At 56.0% G+C, this 15,865-nt stretch overlaps 1 protein-coding gene across 3 annotated transcripts in view; it reads left to right on the forward strand.

The window, feature by feature from the left end:
* Positions 1-3,997, forward strand: part of SLC37A1 (solute carrier family 37 member 1) — a 50,585-nt gene extending 46,588 nt beyond the window's left edge. For all 3 annotated transcript variants that reach the window (XM_033131032.1, XM_033131017.1, XM_033131024.1), the window contains 3 exons: positions 1,333-1,430; positions 3,361-3,425; positions 3,890-3,997. In XM_033131032.1, the coding sequence (XP_032986923.1) occupies positions 1,333-1,430; positions 3,361-3,425; positions 3,890-3,905 (179 nt within the window). In that variant the 3' untranslated portion in view covers positions 3,906-3,997. The remainder of the gene's footprint in view (positions 1-1,332; positions 1,431-3,360; positions 3,426-3,889) is intronic.
* The last annotated feature ends 11,868 nt before the right edge of the window (positions 3,998-15,865 follow it).

Here is a 15,865-nt window from a genome sequence, read left to right on the forward strand (position 1 = left end):
ACAGTGTCTTGTACGAGGCTCACCACCCACTCCCGTTCGCCCTCCCCACCTCCGCTGCCTCCTGCGCGCGGGCGGGCGGGCCGGGCTCTGAGCAGGGAGACCCTGCGTCCCCCTCGAGAGCAAGGAGACTGGTACCTGTGTCAGCTGTCGTGCCCTTCAAATTCCATCTTCCAGGACGGTGCCTTCTCTCATCTGCCCTTCTCTTTGTGGGTTTATAATTGTCCAGTTCAATTAGGGTCCATTTTGTGGTGTGTGAGAGGTATAGAACAATCTGCCGCGTTTACCTGGAAATTCTTCTGAGACTTAAACATACAGTTGCTTCTCGGATTATAAAAGTAGTAAGTGCTCTTTGTAAATACTTGAAAGAACGTCAGTACATAAAGTAGGAAAGCCCGGGACTCCTTCGTGTGTGAGATCAAACCTCAGTTCATACTTTGGTGTGAATGCTTTCTACTTCCCACGCCAAACAATAAGCCACCTACACACGGATCACAACTTGCTCCAGGCTCGTGTAGGAAAAGACTCCGCCAGACAAGAGACAGGCATGCTTCACGGGCATCTTTGGGCATCTTGCGGAGTACTTGCTTTCTTTTGTTTTTACAGTTCTTTAAAATTATTTTGACATAAAAAGTTATTTTGACAAAAATTATTTTCACATAATTTCAGGCTTAAGAAAAGCTGCAAATAAGTACAAAGTATTCACATTTACTGTATTTGTTTTGTACTGTATTGTACCGTCTGCCTTTCTCGCACACACACATATTTGTAACACACACATATAAGCACACATTTGTACACGATACATGTTTTTCCTGAGCCTCTGAAGAGGACATTGCAGACACGCTGCCCATTTTCCAATAAAGATGGCATGAGTAGCTGTTCCCTAAAAACAAGGAATCCCCTGACATAAGCACAGCACAGTGAGCAGAATCAGGCAATTCACGCCGATACAGTATTAGTACATACAAACCTTACGCACACTTTCCCAAATAATATTTTATAGCATTAGATTCGGATCTTTATAATAAAAAATTTTAATGAGATTATTGGATCAAAAGCATGTGGTCTTTATAATTATTTTAATGTCAATACATACTGTTAGATTTGCTTCTAGAAAAAGGTGCCAGTCATGCCCTCAGCACTGCCTAGGGTTGTTAAGTTTTATACCCGCTCAGCAATCTGCTGGGTGAGGATGAGATGTCACTGTTTTCCTGTGTTTTTCCTATGGGTGAGGGCGTGAGCACCGCCGTGCGTGGCCTGTGGGCGTGGGCACTTGAATCACGTTCCGGACCTCTCCTCACACAGCGCCGTGTGCCTCTTGCCTCGTTTCAGGTGCGGCCCTGGGCCCTTTGCTCGCTGGGCTCATCTCCCCGTCCGGGTGGAACAACGTGTTCTACATGCTCATGTTTGCAGACGCCTGTGCCTTACTGGTGAGTCGTCTGACTTCTCGTCCAGGTGACCTTTCATGAGCGTCTCTGGTGACACCTCTTCCCATGGACCCTGCTGCCCGCAGGGAGGTTGGGCCTGGGACACATGCCAACTTGTGTACGTGGCCCGAGCCCAAGACCCTTGCTCGTTCTGGCTTCACAGAGGTCCAAAGCGGAAGCAGGTCCCTCCGTGCCTAGAGTTGCTGGCAGAGGACGGTGGAGACCCGGGGCGGGGGCCCCTGACCTTGTCCCCTGGGGGGCCTGTGGGACTGGCCGTGGCAGTGGTCAAACCCGGTGGTCTTGCTCACATGCAAGGCTTAGCCTCTCCAGTTCACGTCACACCGGGCTCCAGCCATCGGCCAACGCCTATCGCTGGCAGGTCCCTCCGTTGGGAACCGTGTGCACAGACCAGAACTTCTGTCTCGTTTTAGAACTTGATGTTTGTCCTGACACAGAATTTCTGCTGCTGTTTACAACTTACTCCATCCCCGCAGGCTGCACGGCAGATAATTGCTCCTCTTTTCTCTTAGCGATGTGCTCTTTATAATCATAGGCTTCTTCCTACGACTGACACTTGTCACATCTGGGACCTGGTAGAATTCATGTTCATGAGACACCACCTCAAACTCAGCAGGCCATGCTCGTAGTTGAAGGCGGGGTTCAAATTCACGGGGCTCGATTTATCTAACAAAAATGCCACTGCTGCTGCCAACACTACCTGGGGCACCTGACATGTCCCACATGCTGCCGTTATCACTGCAACTGTGAGAACACTCCCCCGGGTCAGGCAGAGTGGCTGGCACGCGTCTTACCTGCAGGAGAAATACCTGTTCTCCTTAGCCTGCGCTCCTAGGCGGGGCTCGAGGGACTTTGAAGCTCCTACTTGAACCTTCAGCATGTAAGACAATGAGCGTGTCTGCTTCGAGCGTTCTCGCTGAGGCTCGGTCCCACGTAGCTGCCCGGGTTTTAAGTCGGCCCTGAGAACCCTCCGCCAGCACCCCCCTCACCGCCCCGCCGAGGGCCTCCTGGCCCACAGGTCCCTCCTGGGTTTGAGGACCCCAGGCCTTCTAAGAAGTGGGCCACCAGAACCAGGACTTCCCTCAGGAACCCGTTTCAAAGCCCCAGTGCATTGCCTTCCATGGGGGAGCACTTTTCGGGGGGGGGCCGGTGTCACGCTTGGGGAAAGACTAGATTCACAGCCTCAAACACACAAAAGCAGTTATTAGGGTGGCACTCAGTCATTAGTCTGGACTTGCAAACTGGTTCTGAGCCCTTTTAGCATGAAAAGGAACGTGAAGAAGAGCTCGACCAGGTGACCTGGAGTTGTCCCCTGGTGAGCCTGACAGCGGCTCAGTGACTCCGGGTCCCAGCGGGGCCAGGGGCTCTCTAGACGCTTCCTCGTAAAACACGGCTGTTCTAGTGACAGCCTGGTCAGCTCCCAGCGCTGATGGCTGATGAAGCTGACCCGACTCTCCGTCACCTGCGCAGCTCCCCAGTCCACCCCCCCATGTCACCGTGGTTGTGGGTCACCTTGGCTTTATTTTCTGTCTGTTTCCAGTCTGGACATGTTAGGACTGGACTCATTTCGTTTTAACCATGACTGGCCTCGGGGGTCATTCAGGCTGAAGTCTGTCCTGACAGCCTGTTTCCGGGAGCCCGTCCTCCGTAGTGACTCAGGGCCAGGCCTCGGCTGGCTGTGCCAGCTTGGGGGGCGCGCAGGGGGCTCCCGCTGCTCTCCTTTAGGCAAGTCTTTTATGTTCTGAAGAAGTGTCTCCGTGGGGCAGACCCCTGGTGTGTGCTGTGGGGGAGCCACAGGCAGGTGGGTTCCAGTGGGCGCAGGGCTGGGGTCTACACGGTGACAGCAGGTGTCCCCATCACTCAGCGTCCCTGCCACTGGTGGTCACAGGTGGTCTTGTCTTTGTTCTGGGTGCAGTTCCTGATCCGCCTCATACACAAGGAGCTGAGCTGCTCAGGGTTGGCGACGGGGGACCAAGTTCCGTAAGTCCCCCAGGGGCCCCTCTCCCCGTAATTAAAGTGCAGCTTGAGAATGTCGCTCTGGCTTATCTGCCTTCTGCACCTGCAGAAGGAAGGAAAGACGGCTCGGCTCGTGGCTGCCCCTCACTGCCTGTCTGCGCACACTCCTGTTTCTTTTCCTAGTGAATTCCGGGGGGTGTGCTCGTGGCCACCTCTCCTCAGTGTCTGAGTGGGAGACTGAGGGAACGGCCCCTTTGTTCTCCATGAACTCAGCTTTCCCCAGAGCTCGGCCTGGCCTCCTGTCCCCTTCTGTCTCCTCTGCTCTCCCCTCGGTCCCCTCGAGGCTGTGGGGTGGGGTCAGGGAGACCCTGGCATAGGGGAGGGGGGCTGGTGTTCCGTGGGGTTTGTGCATTTGGCGGGGATTCAGCATCTGTCCTCTGCCGGCTGCCGGCTATGTAAGCAGCTGCCATTCTTTCCTTTTCTTTCAGGTTTAAGGAACACTGACCCCTGGGGTCCCATGGAGGGAGGCTGGGCCCGCCCTTCACAAACTGTCTTTCAAGGGAAAGTTCAAATAAAGGATCCTGTGTTGAAAAGAATGATTTACTCTTGCCTTTCGCACCTACCTAGAAGACACAGAAGACACCTTGAGAGTTCCTGGTACTGGTTAGAGAGCCCTGGGGCCCAGGATAGCAGTGAGGAAGTCCTGGGACGTGCTTTCAGCCGTGGGCGCGCCCGGGCCTGACGAGCAGGCGCCTGGCAGGGCACTGGCAGCTGCCCCACGGCCTGTGGGGGCAACTGGGCCGCTGTGAGGCGTGCCCCCGGTATCTCAGGTACTTCAGCGTCGAGTGCTAGCACCGGGTGAGGGCGGCTCGGTGGGGACCCTGATGTCGTCTGAACGTGCCATATGGAAGACAGTGTACGGCAGCGCGCGTGACATAGCAGCCAGCTAACAGCCAGGCTCCCAAAGGACAAGAGAGCTGACAGCTGGATCAGAAACGCAGAGGGCCCTGGACTTGTCACATCACCTGAAGACTGCCGGCGCTTCCTCCCCCTACCCGGGCCCAGGGAAACCACTGTGAGAGTGCGTGGCGGTGAAGCCGGCTCGGCCTGCATGGGTTGCGGGCACCGGAAGGCCAGCCCCAGAACACCCCCGATATTCCTGTGGTCCCAGCTCCAAGGGCCATGACGCTGCTGGTACCTGGTGGGGGGCTGGGAGTGGACGGGTCCCCAGTGTGGGATTTGCTGCACTCCATGACACGCCAGACACCTGGACCCATCCTGAGCTGCACGGCAGCAGAGCGCATTGTTTGTTCAGGGTGTGTACTATGTTACAGAAGGGTAGTAACAGAACCGCGTTTGGTTATTTATTAAGACAGAGCTGTTGTTCTCTGGCCACCGTTCCCTCGGCGGATGCCTAGCAAACATCCACCCTTTGGAATAAAATGTAAAAAACTCAAGCAGAATGGTGATTACTCCTGCTCATGTTTCCATTATTTTAAAAAAAGAAAACTTCTGGATAGAACTGCGTGTTCTTGGTTTTCTGGGGTGGGACAGTCAGTGGTTTTGCAGCCGGAAGCTGAGACCGGTTCCAGTAGAGAAGGGCTGCCCTGCCTGGAACCAGGCCCCCCAGGTTTGCAGCACGGCCGTGGAGGCCACCGCGGCTGAGCCCGGCCCCAGCAACACAGCATCTGCCGATTTCGCAAATCATGCCATTTAAGGAGTATCCCAAGGTTTGTCCTTGACTACAAATGTCAAACACGGGAGGAGCAGGGCTGCACTTGAAATCGCACAGTGGAGAGCGGGCTTTCAAACTTGTTAGAAACAAGCGTCTTCAAAGTCTGCATGATGCACATTTTTCTGGGAGCCAAATGCCATGTGTGAACACTTTCTGCGTGCTGAGAGAGTCCTGCCGTCACCCTTCACCGCGGCAGGAAGGGCAGTGGTCCAACCTGCGGCTACAGGTCCCCCTCACTCCCACCAGGGCTCTTGCGCCTCTCTAGGGAAGGGCCACAGGAGGCAGGTCTCCTGGGTGGCAGTTGTCCTCACAGGCAGGCTTGCTTTTTCCTTAGTAACAGAAGTTACTGACACATTTACAGCTTCTTACATACTTCACCCAGCTCCCAGGTTGCTGCTTTGCATCCCGTGTTTGCTTGCCTTTGTTCGCTGAGGGCAGCCGTCCGTTTTCCTGCCCCTGGCTTTCAGCACCCCTCCCCGCCCAGCCCCAGGGGTCACGGCTGCAGCCCCCTAGTTCACCACGCAGCCTCCATCCTAGGTGTTCACTTGCGAATTAAATTGAGTCAACAAAGGGAGGGTAGTGCACAGTGTTCCTTTAGTAAATGTTTGGAGTCCGCTGCGCCCTGAGGCCTGAACGCTCAGATGCCCAGGGCAGGAGTTGGTAGACCCACTTCATTTTGCACCTTCCCCAAAGAATAGCCACCATGTCCTGGGGTTTAGCGACAGGCAGTTTGAGGTGGTCGGTGATTGTCGTTTTCCCCAAATGGGGACTAAAGAAGACAATCTCCCACGCCGTTACACAGGGACAGGCTGCCAGGAGCCTGCTGTGGGGACCCTGAGGAGAAGCTGAAGGACCAAGGGCGCCCTTAGAAGTGGGCAGTCGACCCTCTTTGAAAATGAGTACACACAGCTGGTTTTCACAGCCCTTTAGCTGAAGCACATTCTTGATCCCTGAATGGAAGATTTCATCATGACCTATGATTTGAATATAAAAACACTTCATTTCATCCAGAGCAGTAGCTGAGATTCTTGCATTCATATGGAAATTTGACTTTGCCTCTCATGAATTTGCGTGTCACTAAGACTTTCCTACTCAAATCAGCACAAAATGCACAGGATGATTGAAATGCAAGCTGGTGACAGGAACAGTGAAAGAGCTAAGGGTGGGACCACAGCCCTCCAAACACAAAGGAATGAAACACTGTCCCGGAAGCAGCTCACGTAATGAGAAGCACCCTCAAAGTAAAAAACCCGGAACCACCTCTCCAACTGCCAACTGTAAAATTCAATAAAAATAAATTGCTAGGAAAAAGAAACTGAAAAACAAACACAAGTCCTAATTTTTTATTGTTAGATTCAAGAAAACCCCTGCCAGCTTGCCGTAGGAGTCTGCAGGTGCTACAGTCCGCCTCCCTGCTCATGAGGTAACAGGGGCCTCAGCAGCCTGACTTCCGGGCCCAGGGGCCTGGCCGGTCCGTCCGTGCGTCCGTCCGCAGGCTTGTTTCTGCACCAGGGCCCAGAGCCAGATGGAAACGTGGGCCCCTCCTTCGAAACGCAGGGGAAGGTGCTGTTCAAGGTACTGAAATATAAAATGTCTTCTTCCTTCCGCTGGAGGAGGCAGAAGGGGGCGGGGTCACAGGGGGTCCCCCCCCCCCCCCCCCCCCCCCCCCCCCGCAATGCTCCACTGTCCCACCGACTGCACTGACAAAGCACAAGTGCAAGGCTGACATTCAACTCGGTGACTGCAGAGCATTCAGTCCCCAGCACGGGACTGCTCTGGTCGTGTCCCGTGAGGCCGTCCTGCTGGCCAGACAGGGCTGGGCTGGAGGGCTGGCGTGGGGCAGGATGGGCCACCTGGTCCCCTTGCCTGGTCGGGCCCCTCCATGCTCTGCAGCCAGTTTAGGGGCACTGCCAGGTGGACTTCCTTGTGTGGTGTGTTCCAGAGTGGCCCACCCACTAAAGAACAAACGCATGTTTCTGAGCTCCCCCTTCAAAGCTTTCCGAAAGCAGGGCCAGCCACGCTGTCTGACTCCAGCCATCAACTCCTTTAAGTTATCCTTTCACCAGTCAGCTTGGTGTCATTGTCCCCTGAAGGCTCATACTGTCTGATATGCTTCTAAGGAACTGTGGGTAAGGGCAGCTGGCCTTGTCCCCCCGGGGCCGTTCCTCCCAGCCACTGCAGAGGGATGCTAACCGAGGGAGAGCCCCTTTGCCAGGTGCCTCTGGGAAGACGTCCTGAGCGCAGTGGGAACCTTCAGCTGGGAGCCAGACTCTGTCACACACAAAACAGAATGAAGGAGCTGGCATGTGTGACAGACGTGAAGCCCAACTCGGAAACAGTCACAGCCATGGCCATCTAAAGCGATCCGCAACAGGGCAGGACTGCCGCCCTCAGAACTCGCTAGGAGCCAGCTCAGTGGGCACTGCACACACTGTTGACAGCAGTTGGCAGCTGAGACGGCGGGAGCAGGCGTCCTGGGACAGGGAGGGCTGGGCAGCTTGGCTCTCCTCAGCAATCCCAGGGGAAGAGGGGACGGAGCTCGTGCCCACCCAGAATCCCCTGACCTCTGCCACGGTCCCAGCCTCCTCCCGGACACACTGACACAACGGTCACACCCGGAGCAAGGCACGAGGGGAGTTGTGGGAGGCTCAGCTGTCGTCCAGGAAGGGTCAGTGAGCCGGACGTCATGACTGTTAATGAAAGCTGACAGGGAATCGCAGAGCCTGAGATCCTGTCACCTTCCTCCTGACGTGTCAATGACCAAGGAGGCCCTGCCCCCCTTGGAAGTTCTCCTGTGAGCCCGAATTAGATATTCTGCAATTTGTTAGAAGCCACACCCTGTCCTAGCAGGCCCTTGGGGTTTGATGCACACGGAGCGGAGCCCAGAAAAATCCAACGTGCTTCTATGAAGTCACTGTGCCCGAGGCCTGAGGACGTGCAGGGTCTGCAGCAGTGGCACCTACTCCCCAAAATGTCCTCGAGGCCGTCAGAAGGAGCTGGATTGCCCCAGGAAGCCATGCAGCTGCTCCTGCTCTCGAGTGCTTTATGTTTTCACTGAGGTGAAATGTACACAGCATGTACTTAACTGTTTTCAAGTGTACACGACAGTGGCATTTAGTGTAGTCACCGTGCTGTGCAAACGCCACCTCTCTCTGGTCCCCAAGGGACACCAGTGCCCATGAAGTAACTTTGTTTTGTAATAAGTAGAAAGAGTCCAGTCTAAAACAACTATAAGTATAGTATAAACACATTAGCTGTGTCTGCACCAGGGAACCTGGGTGCTCAGGACCCCGAGAAGCAGCAACCTGCTCAAAGGGCAGGAACGACAGTACTGACTCCATCACCGTATGTGACCCCCAGACAGTGCTGGGGTGGCGTCCTCTCCACCCATCCCTGAGCCAGATCCTGGCCCAGGAGCCCCCTATAGCTTCTGTGTACAGTTCAGAAACTGTGTAACCGGTGTCGGGGCAAGAGAGACTGTACCAGCCCCCCAGAAGTAGCCCCAGGTCTCCCTGCTGAGTGAGTGACACCAGTCCACCAGTCAGATTTGAAATCGTGATTCCGGGCACCTGACAGATGTCTTCGTGGGCTTCAAGGGCAGGACCTTGTAGAGCTGGTGACATCTGATGTCACTGAGGGCGTGGCAGCAGGCTGCATTCACGGAGCTACTGCATCATCTCCTGGGAAATGGACTCAAAGCACAACCATCCCAGCAAACAGCAACCGTGCATAGAGCGCTTCTCAGCTTTCTAGCATTACCCCTGCTTTTCAAAATAAGGCATGTCCAGTGTAAGACCTGTAGACAATATGGGGGTGTTGATAAGCCAGGGTTCTAAGAGAGAAACATCCAGTAGGGGAATCTCACACACACACGTCCCACGGACTCCAGTACGCAGCTGCAGCCACAGGCGGGACTGACATCCCCGGGGCAGGCTGGCGGGTGCCACCTCTGGGGCAGGGCCTGATCTGGGGTCCGCAGGCAGCTCCTCCTCCTCAGGCAACTCTTGGTTCTTCTCTGAGGGCCTCACTGACTGAGCCAGGCCCACCCAGGGCAGCAAAGATAATCCATCGCCTTCACTTGGTCGCATGTTTGAGGGCAGTCACCACGGCGACCAGGTGCCTCCGAGTCACACCTGGAGTCATGTTTGACTGTACACCTGGGCACGACAGCCCCGCCAAGGCGACAGGAAACTCCCTATCACAGACATGAGCAAAGCCTGGAAGGTTCTCTGCAAACCCGAGAGACTGAGTGTGGGGACAGTGACAGGGTGAGCAGTCCCTGCCCTCCTGCGACAACAGACGGAAACAAGCGACAAGCAGGCAGGCCGTTTCAGGGAGGCCAGTCCTGGGAAGAAACAAGCAGAACACGCGAAGGGCAGGACGGGGGGAAGGGCATTTTATACCAGGCAGCCTCCCGGAGGGGACACCAAGCAGAGGACTCAGGGACACGGTGGCAGCGCAAACCATGCAGGGGAAGTCCTTGCCGAGCCAGGGATTTTAACAGGACTGGGGTTCTCCTGACACGCAGAGCCAAGGGGAGGAGGGACGATGGAGGGCGGGGAGGCCAGGAGCGCCACGCTGGATGGGAGGTGGGTGCAGAGTCGGTGAGGGGCTCAGGGGGGCGGTGCTGGGCAGGCCCTCGGAGCTGAGGCTCTGGGGCAGATGCTGGAAGCGGGGGGCGTGAAGCTGGGGAATTGTTGAAAGGACACAGCAGCCTCAGAAATGGAAGGGTCAGCAGGAAAGCCAGTTCTGGGTGGAACAGTAACAGGTTCAGTTTGGGTCAGATAATCACAATGTCAGAGCTGACGGCGACTTCAGAGGTCACCTGACAGTTGAGGAAACTGAGGCCCAAAGCGAGAGCACAGGGGAGCCCAGACGCAGGTGTGTTGGCCACCGGTCTGTGCTTTCCGCCCCATCCTGTGCAAGCGCCCACGGCAGGCCCGCTGGAGGGGCCCCTCGTCTCTGCAGTGCTGCTTGCAGCCACCGTGTGCCTTGTGCCCTCCAGCACAGGCGGCCATCCTCACTCTGTGACCAGTGCCATCGCTGCAGACCCTGGGGTGGGCACCATGGTGACGCAGTGTCCAGCCGGGGTCTGCACCATGGTCAGCGGAAGACCGGGGGCCCCACAGTCCGAGGGTGGTGGCCTCAGGGGAGGCCAGCTGCCTGGGGGTCTGAAAGGCTGAGGCCCTGCTTTTGTTTCCCTTTGTTCTGCAGCCTAGATTCTTCCTTTGCTGCCACAAGAGGGCTTCCAAGCGCTGGTTCACATGAGCCCCAAGGAGTGGGGGAGGCCACGCCCAGCTCCAGGGATGTGCTCCGCCGGGAGGAGCTGGCCCCATTGGATGTGCCCGTCCCGCGCCTGGGCACCCGGGCCCAGCAGGCCCCCTGGGGTCCCCCTCAGGGTTGGGCTGTCAGAGGGTCCGATTGCTTCTCATCGAATTTAACGTGGTACAAGGAACTAAAGGGCAGGCTCTTTGTGTCAGCTCAGCATCTAGGCAAGGGGACACGTGGGGAACCAGAGGCAGCTGGGGAAGGGGACGGACCGAGCACGGAGGGAGGATGATCACCCCCGCCCCCCCCCCCCGACATTTGAGCAGCTCCAACATGGGAAGCTCGTTCACACTCAGTCACCACCCACTCTCCCCATCGCTTCTTGTGACGCCTGTCACCCCCTCCTTTTAATAAAGAAATGAAGGCGCTCAGGTCCATCCAGGGAGGTCACCAGGCTCAAGCCCCTTCGACCCTTTGTGTCTGAGCAGGGTCAGCATCGGCCCGAGTCTGCCGCTCACCGTCCGTCTGTCCTTCCCCCCGCCAGGCGAGGAGGCCCAGCTCTGCCCCGAGAGGCCGGAGCAAGCCAGGTTCCCTTGTGATTTTGTTTTACGGGATTTCTACACTTATGATGGGAATTTTCATGCGTATGCAGAAATAGACACGGTAACGTGATAAGCGCCACACCCCTGTCACCTGACTCCGCGGTTAGCAGCCTGTGCCAGCCCCGTTTCATCTCTACCTGCCGTTGCAGTCTCGTTTTCCTCTTACAATGTTATGTGTTTTTAAGCAAATTCTAAAATCCTGTCGTTGCACCCCAAACTACTTCCCTGCCTGGACCTGCCTCATTCTGTGGGAGCAAAGAGCAAACACTGTTCTCCACCGGCCAGGCGAAGACATCAAAGCCCCCAACAGGTCAGCGACTCCACAGAGCCATCTCACCAGATGCAGAGCTGAGCGCCTCCTGGGCCACGGGGCCTGCCTGGGACCGACCCCACAAGGGGAAGGAGAGAGCCCCACCTTGGCCGCTCATCCCACCTGTGCAGGTGCTCACATGTGGGCCACCTGGACCGAAACACGGTGTGCGTGAGTGACAGGAAGGACCCAGGTTACCTCGACCTTCACGCATGTCCTCAGCGCAGGACTGTGCAAATCCAGTCGCCTGGTGTTGAAAGGGAAGAGAAATGAGTAAGAAACTCAAGTTGCTGCTAACTTTATTTATAGAAACTTCAGTATGACATGAGAAGTGGATGTCTCTGGAATACCAAGGAGGGAAAAGGATAAACCGATGCCTCCAGATGATACGAAATGCACGAAAACCATCCCAGTGCCTATGACTCGGAGCAGCGGGGGTGGCATTTGATGGGGACCAGGAACCACTGGAGGGCTTTCAATTCGGTGACAAACTAATCACGTTATTGACACCCTCCGGGACAGACCCAGCTCTCCTCCAAAGGTGCCCAAACCATTTGTAAGTGCTGTGTGGGGAGCAGCAAAGATTGAGCATTTCCAGGGCTCCCAAATCAAGCTGGGACAAAAACCCAGGACCTGTTCCCGTAATTAGGACGCGCAGAGGGTGGCAGAGGGAGCGCAAAGGGCTGTCAGGTGCACGACCAGGTGTGTGCCAAGGTTCAGGGTCTCACAGGCCCATCGTGTGCAGCCAGCGTGAGCCAGAGCAGGGACCGACCTGACCATCTTGGCAAGCCCGCTTGGCGGGGCTTCTCCTCCGGGCCCTGGGTGCTGCAAACCGGCTTAGAATGCACCCGTTCCCTGAGCCCCTCCGAAGTCCTCCCAGTGGTCCTCTGCAGTGGTCATTAGCGTTTTCTGCCAATTATTGCCAGCTCGTGACCCTTCTCAACACAAGCAGCGATGGCACTGCCAGCCCCCTGCCTCATCTGGCCAACATACTATGAGTGGGGTGACGTGTATCCCTCCTGGGATGGAAGATTTAATCCCCAGTCGTGACCCTCCAGAGCTCTTTTCCCTCGGCCATGGCGGCCAGCAACGTTCGAGAAGCTGACTGCTCGGTGAGTCTGACTTAGACGTGAAGCGGAGTCGCTGACCATCCCTACGATTCCCGACGGTCCCCAGTGGTCCCAGCCATGTAACCAACCTCCAAGACAGGACTGGTAGGAGGGCAGTGAGGAAACTTACCAGAGACCGGAAGATGGTGGCTCTTGGGAGGCAATGGTGACGCCTTTAGTAGCACTGTGACCTGTGAGTCCGTGGGAGGCGGCTCTTATTATGCCTCAGGAAACTGTAGCTCTGGGGGAAGTGGCGGGAAGCTGGGTTTTAGGAGTGTGTGTTGGATTCTGTTGGGAAGATATTATGAGAAAAAGATGAGCTCAGAGAATAATTCTCTGGCTTATAGACAGGGATGAAAGGGGATACAGAGCTAACAGATTCAGGAGCTTGCAGGATTAGAAAGAAGCTTCTCCAACACCCACAGCAAAGAGAGAAAACTGAGGCTCGCCCAAAGCAGCGGTTGCCAACTAAACCCAGCCATTTGCAAGAATGAAATCAAGCCGCGGCCTCATCCATTTCCAAAACCTCTGACTGGATCAGGGCGGCACCCAGGGAATCATTTCAGATGGACACAGGGAGAGAGGCTGAGGCAAGGCTCCCCCGTCTCGGCGTTGTAGGCTCGCGTGGCCCGTAGTTCTCGCGCCCGTAACTGCAGTCAGGAGCCAACGGTGTTTTTAACAGGATGGCACTACCAAGAAACGGCATACCTGCAAGAAGCCAGTCAGCTCCCCTTATCTGCAGTGCTTATGTTTGATGAAGAGTGCGGGATTAGCCGGCCCTGAGTGTGGCTCCCGGGGGAAGTACAGGGTTACGTCTTTGCAAGTCTGGTCAAAGCTTTCTAAAAAGTTCTGACACTTAAGTACAGGCTTATCTAAAACTCCAAGTAGGTCGCATCCCAAGGTTCATCTGTGAGTGACTTCTCTGGAGTTCAGAGTGTGTGTCCCAAACAGGACAGGACAGCCCTCAAGAGCCCCGCGTGCACCCAACCACTGAGGCCACGGGAGGGGTCTGAAGTCTGGGTCGTGGCATCAGGGCTGCAGGCGGGAGGAGAACTACAAGAGGAGGCCATGGATGTGCCGCCCTCCGTACCGTCTGCCTTCGGCACTTGCCTGCCCCTCTCTGTGTTCTGAGCACTGACCTCCAGGCACCCATGCCTTCCTGGGGTCCCCACTGCCCATGGGACAGCCTCATCCAGCCTGTCCCCAGTTCATCTCATCGTCCTCCATGATGATAAAATCTCAAATTCCTTCTTTGCAGGCCACCTCTGCTCAGAGGTGACGGCAGGAGGAAGCTGCTAGGACAAGTACACACCATCACTCTGCCCATCTGTGCTTCACGTTTTCGCAGAGGCACCTGTTGTGACTGACGAGTCCATCAGCTCAGGCAGCAGAGGTAGCAGTGGAGAGAAAGCCCGCAGGGACAGTTGGTGAAACGATCTGGGGGAGAGAGCAAGCGAAGGTCACTGAGGAGTCTGTACTTGGTTCCGTCCTGCCTGCCCACCTCCAATTCTGCATCCGAGGCATCGCTCAAGTTCCAAGTCTGGATAGTTTTCCGCCGGCTCTGGGGTGGAGTGGCATCGGTATTGTGTCAGGAGGGACCAGTGACGGGAGACGGGGGACAGGCGAGGACAGGGGCTGCCCTCGGCTTCTAGACTACTTGTATTTACGAGTATTTATAAACTGGGCGTCTGTGAGGCAGGGGCTCTCTGGCCTCATATATTTTAAAATCTTTGCCTGAATCACGTATGTGCAGGTTCTACAGAACTGCTGCTTTTCTCTTTCTTTTTTTATTATCAGTTGAAAAACAAAGTCAAGTTTGCATTCCTGGCAGGATTCGGTTGCCCACGCATTCCTTTCACGGACAATTCTGTTGTGCTGTTTTTCTACAAAACAGAAAAGCTTCCGAGTTTGCTGTCGCCACAAGAGGAGCCCACATAATGAACGGGGTGGGGTCATCCAAGCACCAGAGCAGTTCCGCTCCTCACAGGGAGCTGAGCTGGGCTCCCACACCCCTGCGCGGTCAGTGTGGCTTTCCCCAACTCCCAGGTGAAGAAAGGAGACTCACAGAAGCGGGAGTCCTTGCACGGTCCCAGGCTGCCAGCCCAGGGACACTGGTCCAAGTCCGGCCCGCCCCTGGGCACTGCCTGCTCTTCTGTGAGAAACCCCGTTCCTGGTTGTAGAAAGTGATATTCACCAAGGGTCTGGTCTTGGACAACCAGACTTTGGAGTTCTTCTTTTCCCAAAAGGGACTTCTCTGGGCTTTACAGGGATGAGGGTACATTTGACATTTATGACCTTCTGCAGATCTGGACAAAGTTTCTCCCCGACGGTTTGGCTTCTGAACACAGCTTGGCAGACTCCACAGGCGTCCAGAAGGATGGTGCCACGTGGACAGAGGGCAGGTTCAGGCAGTGATCTTGTCGGTCCTTACTCACAGGGCAGGCTCCGCACCTATGCCCGGACCAGCCCTTCCACGGCAAAAGCTTGTCCCACCCCTGCGGGTCACAGAAACTGAGACCTGAGCTGAAAGGGAGGTTAGGCACCTCAGCGGCAAAAGCTGACTCAGCGATTTGCCCAGACGTGGAAGGAAGTAGGGAGCAGAGCCCAGACGAGACCTCCTGGGGCCCTCCCTGCACCCCCTTCCGTCCCCCTCACTGGCTCCCTGTCCCAGGGCTGGGCTTGATCCCTCGTACACACACGCATGCACGTACACACGGGCACACACGGTCCACGGCCACGTTCAACTTTGCACTAATACTTTTTCTAGTCCCAGGGATGAGCAGTGCTCTGCCCAGGGAACGTTCTCTACGCGGTCCCGGTGGTTCTGCGGTGTGACCGGCAGCGTGCGTCCGCTTCCACGTGTCATGGGCGCAGAAGAAATGAAAACTGTTTTGTGAATGAGAAGCAGCAAAGCTCCCTACAGGGCGGCCGTGAAAGGAACAGAATGACAGAGACGAAGCGGAAGGAAACGGCTCCATGAATCAGACCGACACGGAGAGGCGTGGAGGCCTTGGAAGCTGCCTGCAAGCGTAGAATTTCCAAACTTCTCATTAACCTTTTCCGGTTGATAGATGAAGGATGGTGTCACGTCGTGCTTTCCTGGGGCTGTGTGGGCTCCCTGGTGAGGCCCGCGGGGGTGTTTCCACGTGGGCACTGCCCACGGACACTGCTCACTGCCAGCCTCCGCCCCAGCTCGGCAGAGTTCGTCTACTGATCGGAAAGACCTCCCTACATTGCAGATATTTAAAAGTCTTTGGTGACTTTTTCTAGGAATCCCAGAAACGCACCCATGAGGGGATACCATGGTGGGGGTGGCCGTCCTCGGCTCAGCGGGGCTGACGTTGGGTGGCGCCCTTTCAGCCATGGGCTCCGCGGCAATAATAGGAAAGAGGTGATCCTGCCGACAGGATCCCGGAGAAACAGGCCAGGTGGCAGCGACT

This window comes from Rhinolophus ferrumequinum, chromosome 2 (assembly GCF_004115265.2).
Source record: "Rhinolophus ferrumequinum isolate MPI-CBG mRhiFer1 chromosome 2, mRhiFer1_v1.p, whole genome shotgun sequence".
NCBI classification, from domain to species: domain Eukaryota; kingdom Metazoa; phylum Chordata; class Mammalia; order Chiroptera; family Rhinolophidae; genus Rhinolophus; species Rhinolophus ferrumequinum.